This window comes from Thamnophis sirtalis, unplaced genomic scaffold (genome assembly GCF_051295495.1).
Source record: "Thamnophis sirtalis isolate CommonGarterSnake01/CBP01778 unplaced genomic scaffold, rThaSir2_p1.2 scaffold_8, whole genome shotgun sequence".
Taxonomy (NCBI): domain Eukaryota; kingdom Metazoa; phylum Chordata; class Lepidosauria; order Squamata; family Natricidae; genus Thamnophis; species Thamnophis sirtalis.
Genome location: NW_028261388.1, coordinates 50,499,878 through 50,525,142, shown reverse-complemented (window position 1 = coordinate 50,525,142; position 25,265 = coordinate 50,499,878). Strand labels below are relative to the sequence as shown.

Sequence of the window (25,265 nt, the reverse complement as noted above, 5' to 3'; positions counted from 1 at the left end):
AATTTAACTTTAAGTAAGGCTCTTTCTCTGCTATTTTAAAATAAATCTGATATTTTTGATGGTTTGTGAATGGAATATTTGATTGCGTTATAAAGCTGTAAAGGGATTACAGTACAATACAATTTTTGTATTCATTTTCTAGCTCAAAATAGCACGAAACTCTGCTACTGATATCTGGCAGTCATAGTTGAAAAGTGATTCAAGGTGCTACAGAAAAATATTTTGGTCATGTATGCAACTAGTTTTATAGACTGCCTGTAACTCATACAGATTATAAAATTTTAAATCTGTTGTTAACACTTGTTACAAGTTTACCCTGATGAACTGCTTTGTGTCAGAGAATGATCTTGCTTAATGAATGAACAAGGAAAGTACAAATATTGTGATCATGATGATGATGTTCATCCATCGTGTTTGAAGAGGAGCTTGACATCTAACAGGTTGTGGGCTGTCCATGATGTGTCCGCAGGTGGCTGGTAAGGCCTATATGGGTATAGAATGTTCTGCCACATGTCAGGCAGACATGTGGACACCATTGTTACAGCATTTGCAGCTCTGGCTGCTTTGCGGAGTGCTCACTTCTCCTGTGCTATGGTTGTTCTTCTGTTCTCAGATGTCTGGCAGCCTTGGTGGATCAGTGTGTGCCGTGTTGATTGATCTTGTGCCAGGGTTTCCCAGGAGGTGGTGTTGATATCCAGGGACTTGAAGGAGGCTTTCAACATGTCTTTGTATCGCTTCCATTGTCCCCCATGTGATTGCTTTCCTTGAGACAGCCCACCATAGAGGAGCTGTTTAGGGATGCGATGGTCTGGAATCCTTGCAACATGGCCTGCCCAGGGTGTCTGGGCTTTCATCAGCAGGGTTGAACTGATGGCACACCTGCTCTGGAGAGGATTTCTGTGCCTGGCACCTTCTCCTGCAACCGGATCCTCGGAATTCTACAAAGGTTGTTTGGAAGAGGTTCAATTGCCTAGTCTGCCTCCTATATACAGTCCAAGTCTCACTGGCATACATCAGGGTAGTTAGCATTACTGCTCAATAGACTTTGAGCTTTGTAGCAAGGCTTATTCCACGGCAGTCCCACACAGTACTGTGATCATACAGCACAAGGAAAACATAACCACTGCATATATTTGGTACACACAGACACTCTTCTTTCCTTCTTTCCTTCCTTTTAAAACGACGAGTAGACTTTTTCTTTAAATACTTTAGAAAACTCCTATAGGCTCGCTCAGCCTACAATCAGTCACTTAGAATCCACTACAATTAATACTGTAAAAATGAAATGCCCAGGTGTGTTTTTTGTATGTATACATAAACACAGGAATATGATTTCAGCACCAGTCATATAAAGTCATTTTTTCCTATAGCATTTTAAGAAGAGAAAACAAATTTGTGGCTCTTCCAGCAGCAGGTCCCAAAGCTCAAAATCATTGTCAGCAAAGGCAGTTTGTGGCCCACTTTTAGGCACAGGTCTTTGTTCTTTATAGACTAATGGTAATACAGATTATTTCTATAATTAGCAAGTTTTCCTCATTATGATGCTTTCCTCATCTTGTTTCCAGCTTGCATTATCTTGCATTATACTGTTATTAGTTCTGAGGATTGATGGGATTCGTTATCTCCAGAAATGATAATGTCATCAATAAAATAGTTTCCTGAGTCTTGACTGATCTGTTCCAACTCTCTATCGAATCTGACATCATCCAGGTTAACTGTACATGGAAGAGCAACACTGGAATTTATGACCATACATTTGTCTGTTTGCTCTTCTGCAGTTGGGAAATACAATATGTTCAAATCCTTTTCTCCAAAGGTCTGCAGTGGGACAAAATAAAGTGATAAGAAAAATGTAAACAAAATTTTAAATGATTTAATAATAACTATTACAGTATCATAAAATTTTGCTGAAGCTATTTATTATACAAGGCACTACTAAAAGTTGTATAGAGATAGAATTAAGCTAACTCACTGAAGTTTAAAAGTAATGCTTAAATTCTGAAAAGATTATTAATTCTTGAGCATTAGCCAGACCAGCCTCGTTGAACACGAGTAGGACTAAAAAACTGAAGAGTCTAAAGCCATGTGAATTCATGGAACTCTATAGTTTGCTGTCTTCACTTAGTCAGCAGTATAAAATAAACATCAATATCAATGATCAATAAAGTGAAGAGACATGAAATACAGACTGCTACAGTACCCACTAGAATGGATTCTGCTGTATGACAAAGAGAGAAGGGATCTAGGTTCACAGATTGCCATTTCAGTTTAATACTTAATTTGTACTTGAAAAAAGAATGGGGTACTCGTGAGTAGCTGATTATAACCTCAAATGAATCGTTGTATCTTCCCCCTATAAAACATCATTCTCAGAGAGATCTGTATGTGCCCACTCCAACAGAATTTTAAAATATAGGTGAATATAGGTGATACTTCTAGTCTACTTTTCCACAATTATTTTAATGTTATTTACTTTAAATATGTTAAATTGTTGATAAATACCTCCATGTCTGTGACCCTTGGAGGTTTACATTTTGGGAAGAATACATACTTTCCCACAATTATTTTAATGTTATTTACTTTAAATATGTTAAATTGTTGATAAATACCTCTATGTCTATGACCCTTGGAGGTTTACATTTTGGGAAGAATATATAGTTTATATTTCTCAGAGCATAGCAAATAACAATGATGACACATATTGTAAAAAACACGCCAAGAGAAATAAATAGGGGGATGAGATGTGAAGATTCTCCTATAAAACAAAAAGAGACTCAAGCTAAATGAAATGAAACTGGGTTGCACAAGAAAGCAAAGTGGATTTTTTCTCATTAATAGACTTGATGGCTTGTATCAGCAGGACAGAATTATATATTTGTCTACATACACACTTAAAAGTTTTTTTCTCTTCTGTTTTTGCTCATTGTAGTTTGGATACAGAGTCCTAAAATCTTCCCCAATATACCTCTATTGTACCCAATTTAGCATTTTAGCCTTCTTACTATCAGGAGCAACTGATCCAAGAAACTCAATTGAATTACTTCCCCTCTGTCAGTAGAAGTCAGCAGAGTCTCATCCACATGAAAATAACTCACATAGCAAGCATTCATCATGTAGAATAGAGGAAGGGTTTACATTATATTTTTATGTACGTAAATGTAATTTTATATATAGCAAGCTGACCAGCAGCAGTGTTTAGCTACTCACATCTTTTTATAGCACTCATACTACCAGACTTTGGTCAATGTAAGGTAAAGGTAAAGGTTCCCCTCGCACATATGTATTTTTTTTACATGATTTCGAACTAAACAAGCCATACAGTAAAATATTATCCATCTTCCCAACACAATATAAAGTAGCTTGAAAAACATATATAAGAAACAAAGGCAGTTCCAAGTCTGAAAGCTCACCAGAATTAAATTTTCAATTCCTTCTGAAATATCACTAACAAAGGGGCCAGACACAACTCCAAAGAAGTCTGATAAAATACAGGTAGTTCTCAATTTACAGTCAATTTTTTTAACAACCATTCAAATTTATGACAAATTCAAAAAAGTTACCTTCAATCTTTCCCAGAATTATTTATTTCCCAGACTAACAAATTAATTTTATGCAAAAATAAGGACATCCAAATATACATGGGCTCTGAGAGTACAATTTTGTCTCAATAAAAGCTTCAAATAAAATGATGATAATATTCTTTCTAATAAATATGCATTTAACATAAGATTGAAAATAGCTTCTTATTGAATCTGCCATATTATGAAATACAATCCTTTTCAATCTTTCTCAAAACCATTCCAAAGAGTCATAGTTATATTGTTAAAAAATCTGCTTTCAAGTCTCTAAATATTTTGAAGTTGCAGTTCTTTTAAAATTTATGAATGTAATTTTACACTTTGAAACCCTAATATACCTAACAGGCACAATATAAATACTAAAAATGTGAGCAGAGATATAAAATATTCCAAATCAAATGTTAACTTACCTTTGGCTGTTTTTATGCAAGTTACATTGCTAAAAGCACTACTTTTATTATATAATTCGGAAAATGCTTGCACTTTTAAACAATATAATGTTGAGGAGATCAGATTTGAGATTGTAAACTGTGATGGTTTACGTATGAGTTCCTTCTGCAAAAAAAACATGGAAGGGGGTATACATACATGGATAAACCAGACCAATAACTGAAGAAAGCACAGATGACAAAGTTATATTTTCCACTTGAAAATAATGAATTGAAAAGGCAAAATTGTACTATATTATTTAAGGATTCATTTTTTAAAAAGATACATTAAGGTTTAAGGATTCATTTTTAAAAAGATACATTAACCATACTTGTACATGAGTACAAGTATGAAAATTATTTGAAAATATGTGGAGAAAATACAGAAGCACAAATACAGTAGCTTTTAAAACCAGCCACGTTTTTGTGGCTGTGTGTGTGTTTGAAAACTACTGTTTGTTTGTTTGTTTGTTTTATTGGATTTATATGCCGCCCTTCTCCCAAAGGATTCAGGGCGGTGTACAACATTAAAAAAAACACATATTACAAAAGTTAAAAAGGAAATTAAATAAAGTATCCAAAAACAAACCCAATTAATATTAACAATACAATTTTAAAAATTAGATTAAAATTAACAATGAAATTAATTCTTTATTTTATTCTGTTCAGGCCAGCCTGGCTTGCTGGAAAAGCCAACTTTTAGGGCGCGTCGGAAGGACTGGAGGTTGGGGATTATACAAAGCTCCGGGGGCAGCTCATTCCAGAGGGAAAGCGCTCCCAGAGAGAAGGCTCTCCCCCTGGGGGTCGCTAGCTGACATTGTCTGGCCGATGGCACCCTGAGGAGGCCAACTCTGTGGGATCGCACTGGGCAGAGGGAGTCTACTGGTGGCAGTAGGTGGTCTCGCAGATACCCTGGGCCTAAGCCACGGAGCGCTTTAAAGGTAATAATTAGTACCTTGAATTGCACCCGGAAAACAACCGGCAACCAGTGCAGGCCGCTTAAAAGGAGTGTAAAATAGGAGCACCTAGGTACCCCCATGATAACCTGCATGGCCACATTCCGGACCAGCTGAAGCCTCCGGGTGCTTTTCAAGGGCAGCCCCATGTAGAGAGCATTGCAGTAGTTCAGGCGAGAAAGGATGAGGGCATGAGTCACTGTGCACAGAGCATCCCAATCCAGGAAGGGGCGCAACTGACGTAGCAGGTGAACCTGGTAAAAGGGCCCCCTGGTCACGGCCGTCAGGTGTTCTTCTAAACTAAGCCACGTATCCAGAAGGACTCCCAGATTGCGGGCCCTCTCTGAGGGCACTAAAATTTATCCCCCTATCATCAAAGATGGAACAAGATGCACAAATCGGGACTACGGAAACCACAGCCACTCAGTCTTGGAGGGATTGAGCTTGAGCCTGTTCCTCCCCATCCAGATCCGCACAGCCTCCAGGCATCAGGACATCACATTGAGGGCATCGTTTGGGTGGCTTGGGGTACAGATGAAAAGTGGGTATCATCAGCATATTGATACCATACCCCAAAACCATGGATGATCTCGCCCAGTGGTTTCATATATATGTTGAACAGGAAGGGTGAGAGAACCGACCCCTGGGGCACCCCACAAGTGATGCACCTTGGGGTCGATCCCTGTCCTCCAGTCAACATGAAATGCGACCGAGGTAGGAGGAGAACCACCGTAAAACGGTGCCCCTACTCCCAACCCCCCGAGTCATCGCAGTAGGATACCATGGTCAATGGTATCAAAAGCTGCCGAGAGGTCTAATAGGATCAGGACAGAGGAGCAGCCCCTGTCCTGGGCCTGCCAGAGATCATCAACCAACGTGACCAATGCCGTCTCCATGCTGTACTCGGACCTGAAACCCAACTGAAATGGATCGAGGTAGGCAGCTTCATCCAGGTACTGGGGAACTTGACATGCTACCACACTCTCGACAACCTTTGCTACAAAGTGAAGATTGGAGACCGGACGATAGTTGGCTAAAGAAGCTGAGTCCCAGGAAGGCTTCTTAAGGAGGGGCCTCACCAACGCCTCCGTGGGAAAGAACCCCTCTCTCAATGAAGCATTGGTAATCGCCTGTAGCCAGCCTCGTGTCACCTCCTGGGAAGCCGAAACTAACCAAGAGGGACATGGGTCCAGCACACAAGTGGCAACACTGAGTCTCCAAATAATTCTGTCCATGCCCTTGGTCACAGGGTCAAACTCATCCCAGATAGTCTCCACAAGATTCATCCCCACTGACTCACCCAAATCTACCCAGAGTCCAAGCCTGTCCGGATCTGAGCGATTTTATCCCGCAAATACTGAACAAATTATTCAGCCCTACCCTGCAAGGGGTCTTTCCCAGTTCCTTGGTTAAGTAAGGAATGGGTCACCCTAAACAGACTCCCTGGCAGACTCCCCCCAAGCCTGTCTGAGCCATCCAAACAACCCCCCGCCCCCCTTAAAATTTGATTTAAAAACCCCTGTAAGAAACCCCTAAGAAGTCTCTTCTTCGCATGCCACCTCTCAGGATCCCAAGATCTGTCATTAAGGAAGCGTCTTGATAGGCAAGAAGGCCATCCCCGGGATAGGGGACATTCCTGAAGGGAGTAAAGTTCTGTCACAGTATAACATAGAGGAGAGTGTGGCATCAACCAAACGGGATGACATCATGGGGAGATGGAACGAGGAGATGACATGTCTACGGAGGGGACAGCCAACAGTGTTCAAGGGAGTAGCGGGAAGCTTATGTCCATCATAGCAATGGTCGGTGTTAAGGACAATATGTAAGTGTAACAGCCAGATGTCAAAATTGCAGCAGATGATAAATTGCGAGGTGGTGAAGTGGCCAGTGATGGTGGCGGTGAGGACAGCGGCGGCAGCGGTGGCTGCCCCAACAACTTCAACAGCCAAGTTCTGTCCACACCAGTCCTGTGGTTAGTCAGTTTTTTAGTGGAAATGTTGTCTGGAAAAAGCATGGGTGAATGTCCTTAACAACTTGTAATTTTAATGTGTAACTATCTTCCAAAACAAAATCCATAAAATATTTTGAAGTGTATTCCAATGACAGAATGTTCTGCAGACATGAACTATAGGTTCCACCACAAAAGCGCGTAGGACAAAATCGCGCTCGACAAAAGCGCGCTGTGACGTCATCACAGCGCGACGAAAAAGATCGAAAAAATGTAAAAATAAAGCTAAAACCTTCCCCTAACCCCCCCAAACCTAACCCTAAACCTAACCCTAACCCTAACTCTTAACCTAACCCTAAACCTAACCCTAAACCTAACCGTTAAAGTAACGAAAAACGTAACGCTAACCCTTATCCTAACGCTAACGCTAACGCTAACGCTCTAAAGCTAACCCTAACCCTTACCCTTACCCTTACCCTAACCCTAACCCTAACCCTTACCTTTATGTGAATCGGCTTGCTTTAATTTAATTTTTATTAATTTTTATTTGAATTTTTCGATCTTTTTCGTCGCGCTGTGATGACGTCAAAGGCGCGATTTTGTCGATCGCGCTTTTGCCGTCCGCGCTTTTGACGGGTCACGGAACTATAAAATCTCTAAGAATGAGTCAGGAGGACATGGTACACTTACATGCACAAACAATTATTTTATTAGGCTCAATGTTGAAATAATTCAAGTGGGAGATAAAAGCTGTATTTTGCCATAGTGACATGCCAGTAATTTCTTCATCATCTTCCAAGTGGTCTAGTTGGACTGCGAATGCAGCAAAATTATCAAATATTTTATAGATTTTTAGAAGGTTTGAGATAAAAGGCTTTGATACAAATGTGTATTTGCTCTTGAACAATAAAAATGTTACCTTGATGGGTGAATTCCAGTACCAAACATTGTAAGTCAGGTCATATATATCACTCATTGGATTGTTTTCAGACTCTCCAGGAGACGCGATGAAAACATTAATTGAATCCTCACTGGCATTGACTGAAACATTTGGTGGGCCCATTTCAGCTTTAAAATAATTTTATATTTATTACACCTTTAACATGCCTTTGGAAGCTAAAACTCTAAACTCTAAAACTAAAACTAAATTTATATTTCAATTTTTTTTTAAAAAAATACACTTTTTAAACAGTCTCTGCCTGTAGGATAGTTGTATAATTCTAATTACATCCTTTTTAGTATAACTGAAGATTTGCAGGAGCAATTCATAATGAAATGCTACTACCACATTTCCATTCACTTCAGAGGGATTCTGATATTACAGGCAATTAAGAAACCATTTTCAAACTGGAGCAGGTTGGTATTCATTCGTCTTATTGTTCTGCCTGGTCTTTGTGTCCAATTAAGCCAGTGGCGAGTTATGGCCAGTACGCCCCAGTACAAGCATACCAGTGCCTGGTGGGAGCAGCAGGTATCGTTCCGGTATGGTACTGCGGAGGGCCCACCCGCCCACCTGCTCTCCTTACTGGTATTTGACCCTACCATTTGCGCATGCAGCGTACGGCACCTGCGAATGCTCCACCGAGTAGCTGGAGCTTCGCAGGGCGGTGGTGTACATGTGTGTGCAGCGTGCGTGCACATGGTGGACCCCTGCCGTCGCAGCATACCAGTTGCGACGGGATCCAGAACCCACCACTGAATTGAGCTGCTAGGTAGAGTTTAAGGGACAATATGATTTTCCTTCCCAAATGAAAATTATGATTCAATCATTTTCTCTGAGGGCTTTTAAGGGAATGGGCACTTCAGGGTCTGTAAGCAACCTAACCATCCAACTACATTTTTTTTTCTTTTAAGTAGTCAGGAAATGTCATACTCATTTACTGTGCTTACTAGGAGGAGCTCAAATAAGTTATTTATGGCCATAGGCTGTCCATTCTGCATATTCATTAAGGAGAGTTTGCACTTGTTTTTTAAAAAAAACTCTTTAAAAAAAACCTGCTATTATATAAAGCTATTTTGTGCTTTACAGTAAGCTTTCAAGAATTATGTTTCTGTATGCATACACAAACACATACATTACTTACAACCTGCACTATAGACATTTTGATGAACAATATTAAGTATTTCTGTATTATTCATAAGCAACAAGAGAATACATATAAATAGTGAAACTTACTTTGTTTCCTAGGTTTAAATTCTAAGGTTTTAGACCAAGGTGACTTGTTATGATTATGTATTGCCTGCACACGGAGATAGTAAATTCCATTGGAGCCAATGTAAGATGAGAGATTACAAAATTTAGTTCGGATATTTTCACATTGAGGTACATTTTCCCAGTCCTTTGAAATATCAAGAGAATGATGGGCTTTGTATCCACTATAGGAATAAAAAGTTAATTGAATGCAATATACTTATCAGCACATTATATTCCAACTCTAACCAAAAAGTAGTTCAATCATTCTCTCTTTGGCAGGACAATAAACAATGGAATATGTTAAACTGTCATATGTGTAGATAATGTCTGTTATCAATTAAACATCCTTCGGCCCCACAAATGATGTCACTTCACTGCCATTATTCTTACAGCAGCGCATGTATGTATGTACCCCCCTACTAATCTTCAAATATTTCAGCGCACACACATACGTGAAGTTTCAAAACAATACAAATAGTAGAAATGAGATGCAATATGAAAATAAGAAATACATAATAAGGATTCTTACTAAAGAAGCTGTACTATGAAGTTCACATTTCCATGATAATCTATATTATCCCAATATAAGAGATGTTTCATATTCACGCTATTAATTTGAAGATTTTCAGGACGAGGTGGTCCAATCCAAACTAAAAGGAGAAAAAAAATTGAAAGTTTTTTTTAAAAAAATAGCAAGAATGGAGAGCTAAATACACATATCTAGCACAATTAAAGACAAAGAAAGAGTTATGTTGGCATCTTACATTACAGTAAACCATATTAAAGGCAGTTCTCCAATACCAGCAAATCCGTATTCAGATTTCTACAATCTTGCAGAAAACAAAGGGAGCCGTTCACTTTTCAGAATTTGACATTTTTGCTAGATTTAGGCTTTATTAAACTTGTTCACTAGTTTTTGAGAAGAAAACAGATAAATAGTATACACTCTTCAATAGCCATCTAGCTCCTATTAAATACATTACTAGAGAGCTGCTGAGTTTCTACTTTCTTGGCTCAATAAAATATACCACAGTTACCAACTGTCCCTGTCCCTTTGTCAGGCCTTAAAAGAAACTCCTTAAGGTATCCACTTTGATAGTTGTATTAGAGTAATCTCCAAGAAAGATTGGTAGATAGGGATAAAGGTAAGATAGTCAGACTAACTCCTTTCCCATATCTTGATTACAGTAGACTAGAGGGAAGAAAACATGATTCTAAATGCCATATAATAGTAAATAAAATGCTATGTTTTTTCAAAAAAGCAGGTTTCAAGAGATTTCTATGCTTAAAATGAACACATAGAAATACATACCTTTAGAAGTCTGTATACAATGCACAGGACTGTAAAAAGAAAAGTGATGACCTGTATCTGCTTTAACTTTCAAACAGTAAGTAGTTTCTGGTTTAAGATCATAAATGATTTCACCTGGGGAAATCGATTGTGTTTTTTCCTAGAGACAATTGAATTTATTGTTAGTTATTATTATTGTAATAATTGCATTATTATTATTACAATACTACAACGTTGACAATTCTTGTTGCAGAAAGTTAAAATAAAATATTTTATTGGCTTAACATGAGTAAGTTGATATCTTAAAGTTGCCAAACTTGAAAAATACTGGTGTAGAAAAATCAAATTCAAAAAATAGCTTCAACCCTCCCCAAATGCATATAGAATGACAATGCTGTTCTCTTTGTTGTTCTTCCTTTTCTGTCTGAAGTGAAGATGTTCCTACTGCATCTTTTTGTGGATTTGACGAAAACACAGTGGGATAATTTATAATTTTGAGTGATTCCTTGATATGTTTTTATTTTATTTTCCCTCTTTGTTTGTGGGCAGACTTTCAGCCCGGTGATATAAGGTTTAGATTACTGCCAGTATGTGCTCCAATGAGTGGTGGGAGTCAAAAGATAAATACTAATCTCTGTGTGTGGGTTTCCTATATGCACTGCACAGCCAGGAAGGCCAGGCTATGTCCCTTAACATCTCCTGGTGTGAACTTAATGTTGTTTTCCACATATTGATGTGCTGGATGAAGGCTTCCATTTCCTATGTTTTAACTTTGACCCAGGTATCCTCCATGTATCTATACCAATGGGTGGGTGGAATTCCTGTGAAAGAAGGAATAGTCCTTTGATTCTACTTTTTCCATGTAGACTTTGGCCAGAATGGGAGACAACAGTAGTGCTTTTCTCTGTGCAAAAAATCTTTGTTGTATTTGAAATAGAATGGTGGTCCAGCATATTACATATGCAGTCTGTGCTAAGGTTGGTTCTGTTACCTAATGTGTTGTCTTATACTAGTTTCCTTACCCCTGTGATTACTTCAGCTGTTGGGATGCAGGTGAAAAGTGATACCATAAGAAACCATTGTTTCATCAGGATTCATTTTAGTTTCTGAACATTGCTGACTATGTCCTATGAGTTATTGGTGTGATGGGTGATGTTACCAACCAGAGGAGCTAATAAGGTGACTAGATGTTTTGCAATGTTGCATGTGTCTGAGCTGATGCCGTTGACAATTGGCCTGAGTGGAGTTCCTTTTTTCTGGATTTTTGGGGATCCATATATGCATGGAGCAATTTCCCCAGGGCAAAGGCAGGCGTATTATGACTTGTCAATGTCACTGTCCTTCAATAGTTGTTGCAGGCAACCCATAAACTTATAAGTGCTGGAAGGATCTCTCTCCGAAGCCTCATACTTAGCAGTATCCTTTAGTAAACTATTCACCTTGACTTTGTAGTCATTTGTGTTTAGGACTACTGTGCATCTTCCTTTATCAGTTGGAAAGTTAATGACACTCAGATCTCTTCCTAGGGATGTCACTAGTTACCTTTCTTGAATTGTGAGATTGAAAGGGAGTGTTTTGGAACTGATGAGAGCAGTTAATATCTAATCTAGCTCCCAAGTAAAATTCCCATATTGTTCAAAGCAGAGTAGCTACCCCAATGCAGAAGTGTTTACTATTATGCATATCAAAATGCCGTCTGCCACTGCAGGGCAAAAGTGATATACATATTTTGTACTTTTCCCTTGTGGAAAAATCAACCGTATGGAGAGAGGAGACTGAGGAATTCTGAACAGTAGGGCATGGGTCACTCTAAACAGGAATACTAGACAGCTATCTACAGATTAAATAAGAGTGAAGAAACACTGATGTTCAGACACCCTTATTGCCACCAGGTAATCCCCAATATGAAGTTTTATCCATATTTGATCAGACTCATTCCACATCCTACTCCAACATCACCCCCGGAGCCTTTTCCGTCATCTCCCAAAGCTCCTCAATAAACAAAGATGTGCCCCAGGATTGGGACAAAGATTGAGATCACATTAGGGTGATGCCATCTACCCATTCTAAATGGCAATTAGGGCTTTGATTGAACAATCCACTAGATACCCACAATATCTCTGGATTCCCGTCGGGTCTAGCAGTTGTCTGGGTGAGACTCTATCTCCCCAGTGGAAGATGCACCAACATTTGGAAAACCATAGAGTGATCTGTCCATGGTAACAGACTGAAATTAATGTCCTCTACCTGATCAACTGGGCCTGAGGAGGGAAAAACTGATCTAATGTGCGACTCTAATATATTGATATATTGTCAACTGTAGGGGAGAAAAATTGTTACAAATACATATTATTAATAACAGCTATGAGATCATATAATTGTGAATGTATATATGAGAAATAAAAATTTTAAAAATTAAAAAAAAATAATAATTTATATTATGCCACCAATGATTTGGGATAGATTCATGCTGACCACAGAAGCCATGAACTTCTGCATGGTTACAAACTTTATGCCGCCAGCTGGTAGATTTGGCTAGGAAAGAATCAAGGAGGAAGTATACATGCTGAATATTTGAGTAATTTCAGATCTAATTCTCATAGGTAACTTAAGAAAGTTGTCAAGTACAATTATGTAGCTCTATTGAAACTCCACATTTGTATATTAAAATAAAAAGCTATTCTGGGATCCTTGGTGCTCACTGAGGTTGATGGCTTTCTTGCAGACATTTCATTACCAAAGTAGATAACATCATTAATCGTAGAAGGGAGTAAGAATTGCTCTTATTTTTATATACTAAAAATGCCCCAGAATTCAAGACAACTTTTGAACGAGTAATTAAGTACACTTTAGAAAAAAATTTATTTCTGAAAGAAATGTAGAAACCCATTTCATGTATACTTCTGTCATAATGGTTTCTACACATACACACACAAATATCTGAGGAAATATTAATCATATAAGAAATAAACATGTTACCTCAGAATGGGTTCCATTTTTCCAGATAGTTAACTGATATTTTAATGAGTCTTGCTTCCACATTTTTTGTTGATCTGCCTCAGGATGCAAAATATTGATTTTTACATCTCCATATATTGTTTCAAACCAAACTCCTGGAGGACCCACTTTAGCTATAGATGAAAATATCAGCAGAAAAAATTAATAGTACTCACCCTGAAGTATTTATAAATTGTACTAAACCATAGTCCTGGGATAGAAGAGAGTGGGATAATTATTGTCATCCATCAAGATACATTATGTCCTAAAATCTATTAACTTGTTTGTGCTTAGGCCTAAAGGGGCATTGGACTTACTACTGTGTCCCATTCCTCCCCATCCCTATCAGTATTCTCAGCCCATCTATGAAGGTTGCAGTAGAATTCCCCAAACTGATGTTGGGCGTCTACAACTTCCATTCCCTAGAACAGGCCAGGAATTAATGATCACCAGGACAACCATATACCTGCCTCTTAACTAACCATTCCCTTGGCTGTAATCTCTTTGCCCTTTCTCCCAAGAACAGGGCTGTCAAACTTGCATCCTGCAAGCCAGATGCGTCACGTGCTGGCCACGCCCGTACCTGGTTTAGCAAAGGGGGGGGAGTCACAATACATCACGTGACTCCACCATGATGCCATGAGTTTGACACTCCTGCCCAAGATCATTCCTACAATACAATATCCTTTGGTAATCACATAATTTCAGGAGCTGCATTGGTTGCTGATTGGTTTGCAAGTGCTGTCAATTATCTTTAAGGCCCTATATAGCTCTGAACTAGGTTATGTGTGGAATTGCCTCCTCCCATATTAATCTGCCTATCTAATCGAGTTGAATATTGTCCATACTCTCCAGATCCTATCCATACAAGAAATCCATCTGACTGACAGAGTCTCAGAAACTGACATTTTGATTATTGCTCTCATACCCTAATCGCCTCCCCATAGAGATCCTTCTATTCTTTTCCATTCCTGATTTAAAGACATCAATCAAGACCACATTATGCCACTAAACATAGAAAGAGAGAACATTGTAACTGAAGGTTTTAATTTGGTAGACACATTTGTGTACATTTGTTGCATAATTTTGTATATGGGTTATTTTAGAATAGGTTTATTTTTTCTTACATTTTTTCATGAGAAGCATTAAAACAAAAATAAAGTAAGATGAAATGGTTTGTTTGCAGCATAGTGGAACGCCAAAGGTAAAAGTAATTATGAATTAGTCCACAAATCATGGTTAAAAAAATGGCATGATGTAATGTGTGAACCCAACCATAGGTACTGTTTCCAGTTCAGCAGACTGAAATATAATATCATTAAAAACAAATGACAACTAAATATTTATTGTAGCTTTTTTAATCAAAACTTTGCAACATCTTTGCTTAGAAGCAGTACCTATATCTTGGTCCAAGATGAAAGCAGTAACAATGGCCATACCTTATTCCCTGTCCTTGCATAGTTCCTCTTGTTCCTCACTTGCTCATCCTCTTTTCAATAAATAGAATGATTCATTGTGCTTAATAGTAGCTAAAGAAAGTAGTATGGGACTAAGGTCATTGACAGTATCAAGCATCCTTGGCAATAGCCAAGAATTATCACTGAGTTCTCCATAAATTTCATTTCTACCCGAGCATATTAGATAGCTTTACCTGCTTCTCCATAAATTTCCTCTTTATGCCATGAAACAGTTAGTATTTTTTTTATTAAAAAAAACAAGTTAATTATTTAGAAGGCAGCAATAAAGACTTTAGAACCCAATGACCAAGAAGGGTCTAGGAAAAAAATAGGTTTCCCATGGCTGCCTCAAGTGGTTAGAGTAGGTCCCAAATAAGAAAGACAGCTGGTAGAGAAAAAAAAGGTGCTTTGGAATATGGCACCTGGCAACCCTACTCAATGGTTGCCATTGTGGACATCAGCCATTTCTTATCCACAAGGCGCAAAGAAAAATGTATTTTTTTTAAAAAGGGAATGATCAAAGTTGTCCTGTTTGGGGTTTCAATCTCAAACCCACTCAGTTCCTAGGTGAAAATAGCAATTTCCTCAAGGCTGAATAGATAATGGCAGGCAAGCCAAGGAATGCAAATCAAAACAGAGTCCCTTGGAAAGCTTGCCTACGTAGTTTCACTTTCAGTAGGAATATACAGAAGGGAAACCAAATCCACTGTCCCAGCTGGAGCAATCAGAGAACCAAGGCAGGTTTGTCAGCTATTCTAAAAATCAGGATTATAGGAGACACCACAACAAGAGATCTGACCATTGTTTCCAGGAGGGAAACATGTGTCAGAGCTGCTTCTTCAATCAAGCTCCAGCCAGCTGCCTTTAATCAAGGGATTTACTCCCTTGCTTGGCAAGGAACTTCATTGAGTGTCTTTACTCTACTCACCAAGTCCAGGAGCTTGAAGGTTGTCCACCATTATCTGACTGCTCCAGCTGGGCCAGTGGTACCTGTACTTGATCAGCCTCATGTGATTCCTGCCTTGGGGCTCCCCGAGGCTGACATCCCACTGGTTCAGCTGGAGCAGTTTCTACAGAGTCTTACTCCAAGGCGGTGACAAAAGTAAGATGGGAGAAGAACTAGTTTGAACCCCCATAAAAACAGGAAGCTTGCTAGTTGTAAAAAAAAAATTTAATTAAATGTGTTGACAACTAATATGGTGTGGTGAGAAATATCAAAGACAAAAAAAAAAAGAAGATTCAAATTCTATTCAGCCATGAAGAGTTGAGGTAGTTTGGGATCATCCACTTCTGGGCAAGAGCTCTATTTCACCTTTCAAAGAGATGTCTTTTATCATTCCAGCATTGCAGGTTTCAGTGGAAGCCTATCACTGGAAAAAGCATGTAGACCTACTCTCTCTGATCATAATACCACGTTCACACATTATGCTAAACCATAGATTGTTTTAACCATGTTTTACTGAACAATATTCACAATTAGTGTTGGTCTCTTTCACAATGGATGTTAAAACAAATGTAACCCATAATGATTCTGGAAATTTCTCTAATTGTACTGTGGACTTCTGATACAAAGGTCCAAAGTTTGCAGTCCAATTTCTTATCATTGTGAGGCAGTGCATATATAAAAATGGAGAAGATACTCTAACACTGTATTTTTATAAAGTCAAAGCATACAACATAACCCTATCCCCAACTATTTTTCGGAATGGAGCATGCACAATAGAGTCCACTACTTCATAATCTTCTTGTATGTATTTCCCATGAAAAGTTAAACAAATTCCAAGACCTTGATAGGCATCTTACTCCTGTTCTACATATTATTTATTTTTATATTTAAAATATGTGCAAACTTTAATTGGAAAGCATGAAGTACTCCAGCCTTTATTCTGTAAATTCTAGCATTAAAGTTAAATAACAAGAGCCAAAACATACATTAGCGGAGTGCACTATGATGGTACACTGGGAGACATTCCTTCTGTCTCACTTTTCCTCTGGTGTTAGTCCAAGAAGGAAGAAATATTGATGTTTGTTGCTATACTTTTAAGAAATCAAGAAAACAGCAATAGCACGTTTCTTGCAGAAAGAGGAACTGTGATTTTAAATGCAGGGTAGACAGAAAAAAAGAGCCTGCTTCTTTTGTGACATTTATAATTTTTTTAATGAAAGATTTAAGAGATAATCACGCAGCTCTTGGGAAATGTCTGTATATCAAAGAGAAAGAGAATCTGGCATGAAAGGAAGGTGGCTAATGTAAAATAATTGAAAAATTGTAAGTTGGAAAGAGTGAGTTTTCTAGCCTTAAGAGATAATGAGTTAGTAAAAAGAGAAGGGTTGCCACCAGTAGTAAAAGGATAAGAAATGGGTAGGAGAAAGGACTTGATAATCTGTCCAAAAGTAAGCTGTCTGATAAACACATAAATGGGGGATAATGAGCTACCAAAGAAAAAGATTAATCTCCACTGTTCCCTTCACTGTCTTCCCAAGAAAGATAAAGTTTTCATCCTCAAAGCATCTCCTAAAAATTCCAAAGTTCTACTGTATAATGGTGGAACAAGAAGAAAGGACAAGCTTCTTTATTAAATGGAAAATTATTTTATAATAGAGACCCAATAGAGACCCCTGATATGGCAACTTTAAGTCCAATCATCATGTAGCAATAGAAAGGCAGTGGTACACATGATTTCAACTCAGCTCTACTCCTAATAACCCACAGAAACCATTTGGTTTCTCTGATAACAGTGCAAAAAAGAATTGCTATTGCCTTAATTTTTTAGAAATTTCTCTGTGTTTTAACCAGAAACAAAAGGAAAGAGAATGTTTCAAATGCTTGTAAGAAAGCACATTTTATTATGTGAGGGCCCAACACATATTAGAAAATTCTTTTATCGGAAACATTACAAAACTTCACTTTTCCAGAATGATTTGAACCTTCACACAATAAAATCTATTTTCTTACTGGCTCTCTGTCATGAGGAGGGAAGTCATGTCTGCCCTCTTCTCCAACTACTAATGAGGTCTGACATGACAGCTTCTAAATTCAAGCAAAATCATTAAGATCCTGTTGTTGCTTGTTGAGACAAGTAAAATAAAGATGCATATTTAATTACCAACTTTGTTTTCTAATGTGAGTAAACAAGGCAAAGATTCATACCTTTTATATAAGGAGTAAATTCTAAAAAGGCATAAGGAGAGTGATTTTTCAGAGTATTCACTCTTATAGCCACATTATAAGATGAATAATAATCTTGAATTGTTGATGAGAGATCACATTCTGTGACAATTATATTCTGACATTGAGGAACAGCTGCCCAGATTGCAGAGTGTCTGGAATAATTGCAAAAAGAAAGCAAATGGTCTTGGACACATTTTCAAACAAAATGCTGAGAACCAGCCATTCATGAAAAAAACAAAAGAAAGAATGTTATTACATTTATGTTGGCCCCAAAAGTTTTATTTATTCATTAAACTTATATGCTACCCATATGATCAACAGAGATTCTAGGTAGCATACAATTATTTAATAAAATGCCAGTATAAAATATTAGCACAATAAATAGTAAGATTAAGTTTGAATTACAATTAACAAATATAGAGAGCAAAGGAGCAAGATGGGGAGGAGGTGAGGGCTTCTCTTAATCCATTAAATACTCCATACCCCTATTAGGGCCCCAGGGCATTGGCAGAGCCAGGTCTTTAGGCCCTTTCAGAAGGCCAAAACAGTGGCTGTGCATCTCTCTATTCCTGCTTTAAAATAACATACACTTTATGTGCTGCATTTGCCTAATTTAACAAAATAGAATTCTGTTCAAAAGTGTTGCAAAACAGGATAAAATGTATACTTACGTGTGGTATTGTACTGAAAATGTTACATTGAGGCCACATGGATTATCCCAGTCCCATTTCAGTGTAATATTTGCATTAATAACACTGATGGTAACATTTTGTGGGTGTTCCACACATATTAAACCTATGAATATTTTAGAAAAGAAACATAGTAAAAGCCAAAAATGTGCAGGTTAAAATATTATGGGTTTTCTGAATACAGACTGATAAAGATCTTTGCTCATAACACACCAGATATAATTGGTTGAAAAGAAGAAAATGTGGATAAATACTAGGGGATAGTAGAATACAAGACAAAGAATTGGAGAAGATCACAAAGTATCAAAATCTGAAAAATGAAACTGAAAGATTATGGTATAAATCGGTGGTGGTGGTCATAGTAGTTATTGGGACAGTGGGTTCTGATGGCAAAATATGGCTTTTTCACATGCCTTGGTGTGCATATTTTCCAATGAGAAAAACTGAGACAGGAAGATCATTTTATTACAATTTATCAGAATATTCAGACAAAAGGGATTCCTCATTTAAAGAGGGAACCCAGATCTTTAGCTTACATCCCCTTTTATAGTTAAGATAACAAAGAAATCTGAAAGAGAAAAGTTGATTGGACAGGATAATAGCATACATGTTTATTAAAATGAGGTCAAGGGGAATAAATTGTAAGGAGAAAGGTTGTTTAGAGTTCACAAGAGATAAGCCAAACCCCAATTTGTACTAACAAACTTTTCTTATCAGGAACTAGCCTCCAGCTTAGGAAAATTTAGGAATGTTAAAAGCTAATAAATCTCAAACCTCACTTTAAAAAAAAGAATATAAATCAGATTAAAATACAAACTAATTATGTTAGTTAACAAATAACAAAACCCATGTTATTTGCTCCTCAGTTCATAACAAAAAGTCTTGGAGCAGAAAATCTGTGCATTGACAAAATTGCCAGCTGTCAGTTACAAAGTGCTTGAATCTACATATATATTTGAGAGGAGATAATTGTCAACTATTGTTATCTTTCCCACCTCAGATTCACCCAAAGTAGCCAAATCTCCTACACCTATCTCCAACCCTGTAGGCCAGGGGTCCCCAAACCCCAGTCTATGGACCAGCACCGGGCCACAGCATACCAGAAACTGGGCCATACAAATAAGCAAAGCCCCATCCACAGGATGCAGGCAGCACGTGAAACCACATCCCCTTTGGTCCGTGGAAAGACATCTCTCCACGGAACCAGTGCTTGGTGCCAAAAAGGTTGGGGGGTGCTGCTCTAGGCCATACCTCTGGTGATCTTAGAAAAAGATGTGTGAGATCTATTTCATAGACAAAAGATTGGAAAAGCCCCAGACCCTGACCGAGTAACTCATTCTTGCTTGAAAAGTTGTGCTGAAAAACTGGCCCCATCTTCACCCGCATCTATTATAGATCACTGGAGATGTGATATGTCCCTTCTTGTTTGAAACGCTCTACTATCATTCCATTTCCCAAGAAATCCTCCATCAAGGAGATGAATGACTATAAACTGGTTGCTCTGTAGTTATCAAGACCTTTGATAGGTTAGTGCTGACCCCGCCTGAAAATCATTATGGAACAACTGTTAGATCCCTTGCAGTCTGCAGACTGAACAAATACCAGTAGATTGGCAGATGATGCTGTAAAACTGCATTACATCTTGCAATATCTTGAATCCCTAAGAATCTATTCACGAGTCTTTTTCATAGACTTCAGCTTAGCATTCAATATTATCATTCCAGAAATTTTTCACTGAAAACTGATTCAGCTAACTGTACCTGTCCATACTTTTAGGTTTCTAGCTTATTGACAGATACAAAGGTGAAGCTAGGGAAAATCACATTGAGCACCTGGTTGATTAACACAGGTGTTCTGCAAGCTATGTGGAACAGGCTCTCCACTGCTCTTCTTTCTCTACACCAATGACTCCATCCCCAAAGATCTCTCTGTTAAAGTATTGAAGTTTGCAGATGATACAACAATCATTGGTCTCATTTGAGCTGAAGATGAATCTGCATATAGACAGGAAGTTGAACAATTGGCCCTGTGGTACAGCTGGAACCATCTGGAGCTGATGATTAAAACTGTATGGATTTTAGGAAGACCACCACGTACTATATTTGACTGCACAGTATCAAAAATAGAAGCATTCTTGGGTTCTATAATCTGCCAGAATTTGAAAGATACCTAACATTTCAACCATCTTTAAAAAGACACAAGTAAGAATGTTCTTCCTTTGTCAACTTAGGAAGTTCAGACTGCCCCAGGAGTTTTTGATAGTTCTACAGAGGAATTATTGAGTGTCATTTATACTTTGATAATTGTCTGGTTCGGTACAGCAACTAAATAGGACAGGTACAGACTCTAACAGATAGTTAGAACTGCAGAGAGAACAATTGCAACCAGCCTTCCTGCCATTGAAGACCTATATATTGTGCGGGTCAGAAAGAAGGCTAAGAAAGTATCTACAAATCCCTCACAATATAAATTATTTCAACTCCTTCCCTCAGGATGTTGCTATTATATGCCAAAACAGGGATAGGTTTTTCCCTTGTGCCAACACTCTGTTGAATACCTAATTCTCACAGTAGTGATCTATATCTAAGTATATTTTCCCATGTTATGTGACTATAGTATTATTTTTTTATCATTCTCATCTTTTCTACTACCCCAGTTGATTCGTTGATTCATTTAACAAATGGGGTAAAAAATGAAAAAAATCAGTATGACTCATTTTATGAGTTTTTGTTTACAATCGTAATGATACAGCCTCCATTAAATCGTACCTCAAGGACTACCTGTATATAATAATAATTCAAAAATCACCAATGATGGCTTTGTATCTATAACTCACTAAGCTATTTCCTGTTGATGATTTTCTGATTTTTTTTACATGTGATGGGAAATTCCAGCCACTGATGAAAACAGTGACGGCAAAGTAGAGAGAAAGCAATAAGCCAAGGATGACTGATTTATTTATTTAACTATTATGCAACTCCAATCCAGGGGACTATGAGGAACCTATGCAGTCAGTACACAGGGGTACAAACAATAGAAAAAAATCATAGAAAAAAACCCTGAATATTCACTTCAGTGCATTAATTCTCTCAAAGTAGCATCATGCTGCTCTGAATGTCATCCAGAATATACACATTTGCATTACATTCTTAATTTAGCTATTCTCATTAATGCTAACTTATCACTAACACAAGAAACATGAAATGTAGCAATAGCAAGATCATAATGTTTGTTGAAAAGGAAGTCACAAGTTAAGCAGATCCTTGAAGCATTTTTAGGCAGAACCATAGCCAAATGAAGTACTACAGGAAAACTGCAACAGAGTTTGTGTTAAGTCACAGAATTCTATTTTTGATGTGCAACTGCAAAATATGGATAGAAGTTGCCTTTACAATGGGATAGAAACAACTATAAGACCACGTGATGTGTTGCCACCCTCAAGAGATTGTCTAGTGGTTAAGGCATCAGGCTTGAAACCAGGTGACTGTGAGTTCTAGTCCTACTTTTTCATGAGGTTCGTGTGATTTTGAGCCAATTACTTCCTCTTAGTCGTTGCAGGGAAAATAGGACAAAGACGGAGTATTAAGCATGTTCTTCACTTGAGTTATTTATAAAAAACAACGAAGGTGAGAAATAAATAAATAAAATAATATTCTTTCTGGAAAAATTCCTTCCTGGAGAAGGCCTGCAAGGGAAAAGCCTTCATCTTATGACTAAGGATACATCAGTTTGTACAAGTCAGGACCAAGTCTTAAGAGCCCACTGTGACCAATCAGCTGAGTATTTTGAACAAACTAACTTACAACTATACTGCCCCTAAATATCAAGATCATAATAGACAATGAAGATCATTTATGTTATTATAGGAAGTTTTTTCTACTAAAGAATATGATGGAACCATGATGAAAAATCCTCAACCTAAAAAACAGTCTTGGTCACCCTAACTTTTGAAATCAGTTGAGCACCAGGATTTTGGAACTGTCTGTCTCCTTGAAAGATGGTCAGTGTGGCAAAAAACTTTGTAGATACAGTTAGTCCTCAATTTATGACCACAATTGAGCCCCAGATGTCAGTTGCTAAGCAAGACAATTAAGTGAGTTTTGCCCCAATTTACAACCTTTCTTGCCACAGTTGGTAAGTGAATCACTGCAGTTATTAAGTTAATAACATGGTTGTTAATGAATCTAAGCTTCCCCACTGCTTGTCAGAAGATTGCTAAAGATGATCTCCAACAGACTTGGACACTGCCGCGATCTAGATTGGGTTGCAAGCATCTGAATTTTGATCACGTGACTATGGGGATGCAGCAATGGTTGCAAGTGCTGTTTGTAACTTTGATCTGCCACTAAATGAATGGTTGTAAGTGGAGAACTATTTGTATGGAGGTAGAGAGAGAGCAAAAGAAAGCAAACACTGGAGTCTCCAAAGATAAAGAGAATCCATTGACGTTTATTCTTCTTCTTGTCTTAAAACTTTGAAGAGCAGGGATTGAAAACAGAAACAGACTTGGAGCCTCAGCAGTCCAAACTAAAATTTAAAATAATGTTCAAAATGAGAGGTCTCCCCAAGGAGATAAAGCTGAAGGGCAGCAGCACTTTGAGCATAGTCAGCTGGGAAATTCTGGAAGCTGAAGTCCACAACTCTTAAAATTGCCAAAGTTGGACGCCCTGCTCTAGACTTTCCAACACGAAGGACCAGCCTTTTTCTCTGCTAGGACAAGGAACTCAGTCCCAGCCAGGTTGCACAAAAGGGGTGGGGGGATTTGTTTATAGTGCCCTGATAAGGGTTACCTGCTTTCTATGAAGCCTCCTCTTCATCCTCCTCTGGGATCTGCTGCCTCCCTCAACCTTCTGCTTCAATCCTGCCCCCCTGCACTTGCTCCTTCTTCAGATCAGCCTCTACACTTAACAAGTGCTGATACTCCAATGGGATGGGTGGTTTACTCATGGGGAGGCTGTTACTTTCTCTTACCACAGTGAGATTAGGGGCAAAGGGGGGCCACGGTTGAAAAGGGCCATTATTACTTCATGTCCTTCAGCTTTTTGACCCCCCCCCCTTTTTTCTTTTTTTTTCTTTTGAAAAGACGCTTAGTTCAATTCAGTTCTTCGGTGCGCTGGCTGGTCAACCCGTATTTCTCAAAGGCTGGGCAAGGGAACGACCCCTCTCGCTCCGTAATGTCCCTCCTCTTATTCCAAGAGATGAGACTGTTGTCTCCAATAAAGCGGAAACGCTGTCACATTTTTCTCACGGTATCTTTCTCTGCCCGTGGCTCATGCCCGAGAGAGAGAGATATGAACGAACTTACCCATGCTCTTCGACCCCATTCCCAGCACGGCTGCCACCACAAGCCATAGGCGCGCCCCTTCCATGCCTCGTCCCACCTAAGAGCCGTTCCGAAGCGATGCGAGCAGCCATTGACTAGCGCCGATAACCTCGGGCTGCTTGTTCTGTGGCCTTGCCCAGAACCGTCGCGTCACATGACCAGACGGGCTGGAACCGCGAAGATCTGCAGCTGCAGCACCCTCGCAAGGAAGCCTTTATTCACATATAGACGATAGAAAGTACAGAGGAGCACGGCGAGGAGCACGCTTTTCTTATTGGTTTTCCCTAGCATTTTCCCTTTTCTGTGGCGGAAGGATAGATAAAAGCATTGCCCGTTTGACAGGAACGTAAAAGAACATTCAGCTGAACGTTAGGCTGCGTCTTGACAGAGCAAAAAAAAAAAAAAAATGAGCTAAAATTCTCTGGCCGCTTTGGAAATTCAAAAGAGCTACTCATCTGAACAGATGCAAATGAGAGAAACACACTTTCTTAATGCAATGTATAAATAACATTGGATTATCGTTGTATATCTATCTCTCTTAGAAACACTGCCGCTTTCAACAATATAAATCTAAGGAATGGACTGCACTGGATTGGAAGACAGTCTGACTAGTATTTCTCAGCCTCATAAGTGTTTTTCTGAATAAAAGGTTTCTTTTAACCCTGTTAAGTTAAAGGCCAATCTTTGAAAACAATGGTAGGAAGTAGAATGTAAACCTCTTACTCTTTCTGAGATGGGAAAAGCTGGCAATATACTTAGACCCTCTTTTATTAGAGCAGGTGTCAAAATGGAATGGGCCAGATAAAATAAAATACATGTTTCAAACAAATATATTAGATGTTTGAATGTTTAAAAATCCAGTTTTTGTGGGGTCTTTGATGCTCTCTCAAAGCTAGCACTGAGGATGTTACCTAGTTTGGTAATGAAATGTCTGCAAGAAAACCACCAAGCTGAGAGAGTACAAGGAGCCCACAATTCATTTGAACCTCAAATCTTCCATCAATCTAACTCAAACTCAATTTTATTGAGAGCAACATCAGGGTTGTGTTTGACCTTAGAGTGCTGGGGCATGGGGGGCGGGTGGCCAAGGGGTGTGTGACACAGGACTCTTGTCAGAAGCATCTGTGGTGGCCCAGTACTAAGGCAGGACTTCCCTGAGATCCTCCCTCACTCTCACTATAATCACCTTCCTTCCTTCCTTCCTTTCTTCCTTCCTTCCTTTCTTCCTTCCT

At 38.5% G+C, this 25,265-nt stretch overlaps 1 protein-coding gene across 3 annotated transcripts; it reads right to left on the bottom strand.

Annotated features, from left to right (window-relative positions):
• IFNAR1 (interferon alpha and beta receptor subunit 1) lies at positions 1-24,236 on the bottom strand. 3 transcript variants are annotated; one of them, XM_087721608.1, is made up of 11 exons: positions 24,016-24,232; positions 18,693-18,816; positions 18,001-18,173; positions 13,375-13,526; positions 10,417-10,555; positions 9,634-9,754; positions 9,087-9,286; positions 7,830-7,978; positions 3,989-4,133; positions 2,610-2,755; positions 1-1,818 (listed from the first exon to the last, which is right to left on the bottom strand). In XM_087721608.1, exons 1-11 carry the CDS (start codon positions 24,077-24,079, stop codon positions 1,582-1,584), a joined length of 1,650 nt encoding a protein of 549 aa, XP_087577734.1. In that variant the 5' UTR covers positions 24,080-24,232; the 3' UTR covers positions 1-1,581. The 3 variants fall into 3 exon arrangements, with proteins under 3 accessions (XP_087577734.1, XP_087577735.1, XP_087577736.1); XM_087721609.1 differs by lacking the exon at positions 2,610-2,755 and having other exon boundaries at positions 24,016-24,228; XM_087721610.1 differs by lacking the exons at positions 18,001-18,173; positions 18,693-18,816 and having other exon boundaries at positions 24,016-24,236.
• Positions 24,237-25,265: the final 1,029 nt, after the last annotated feature.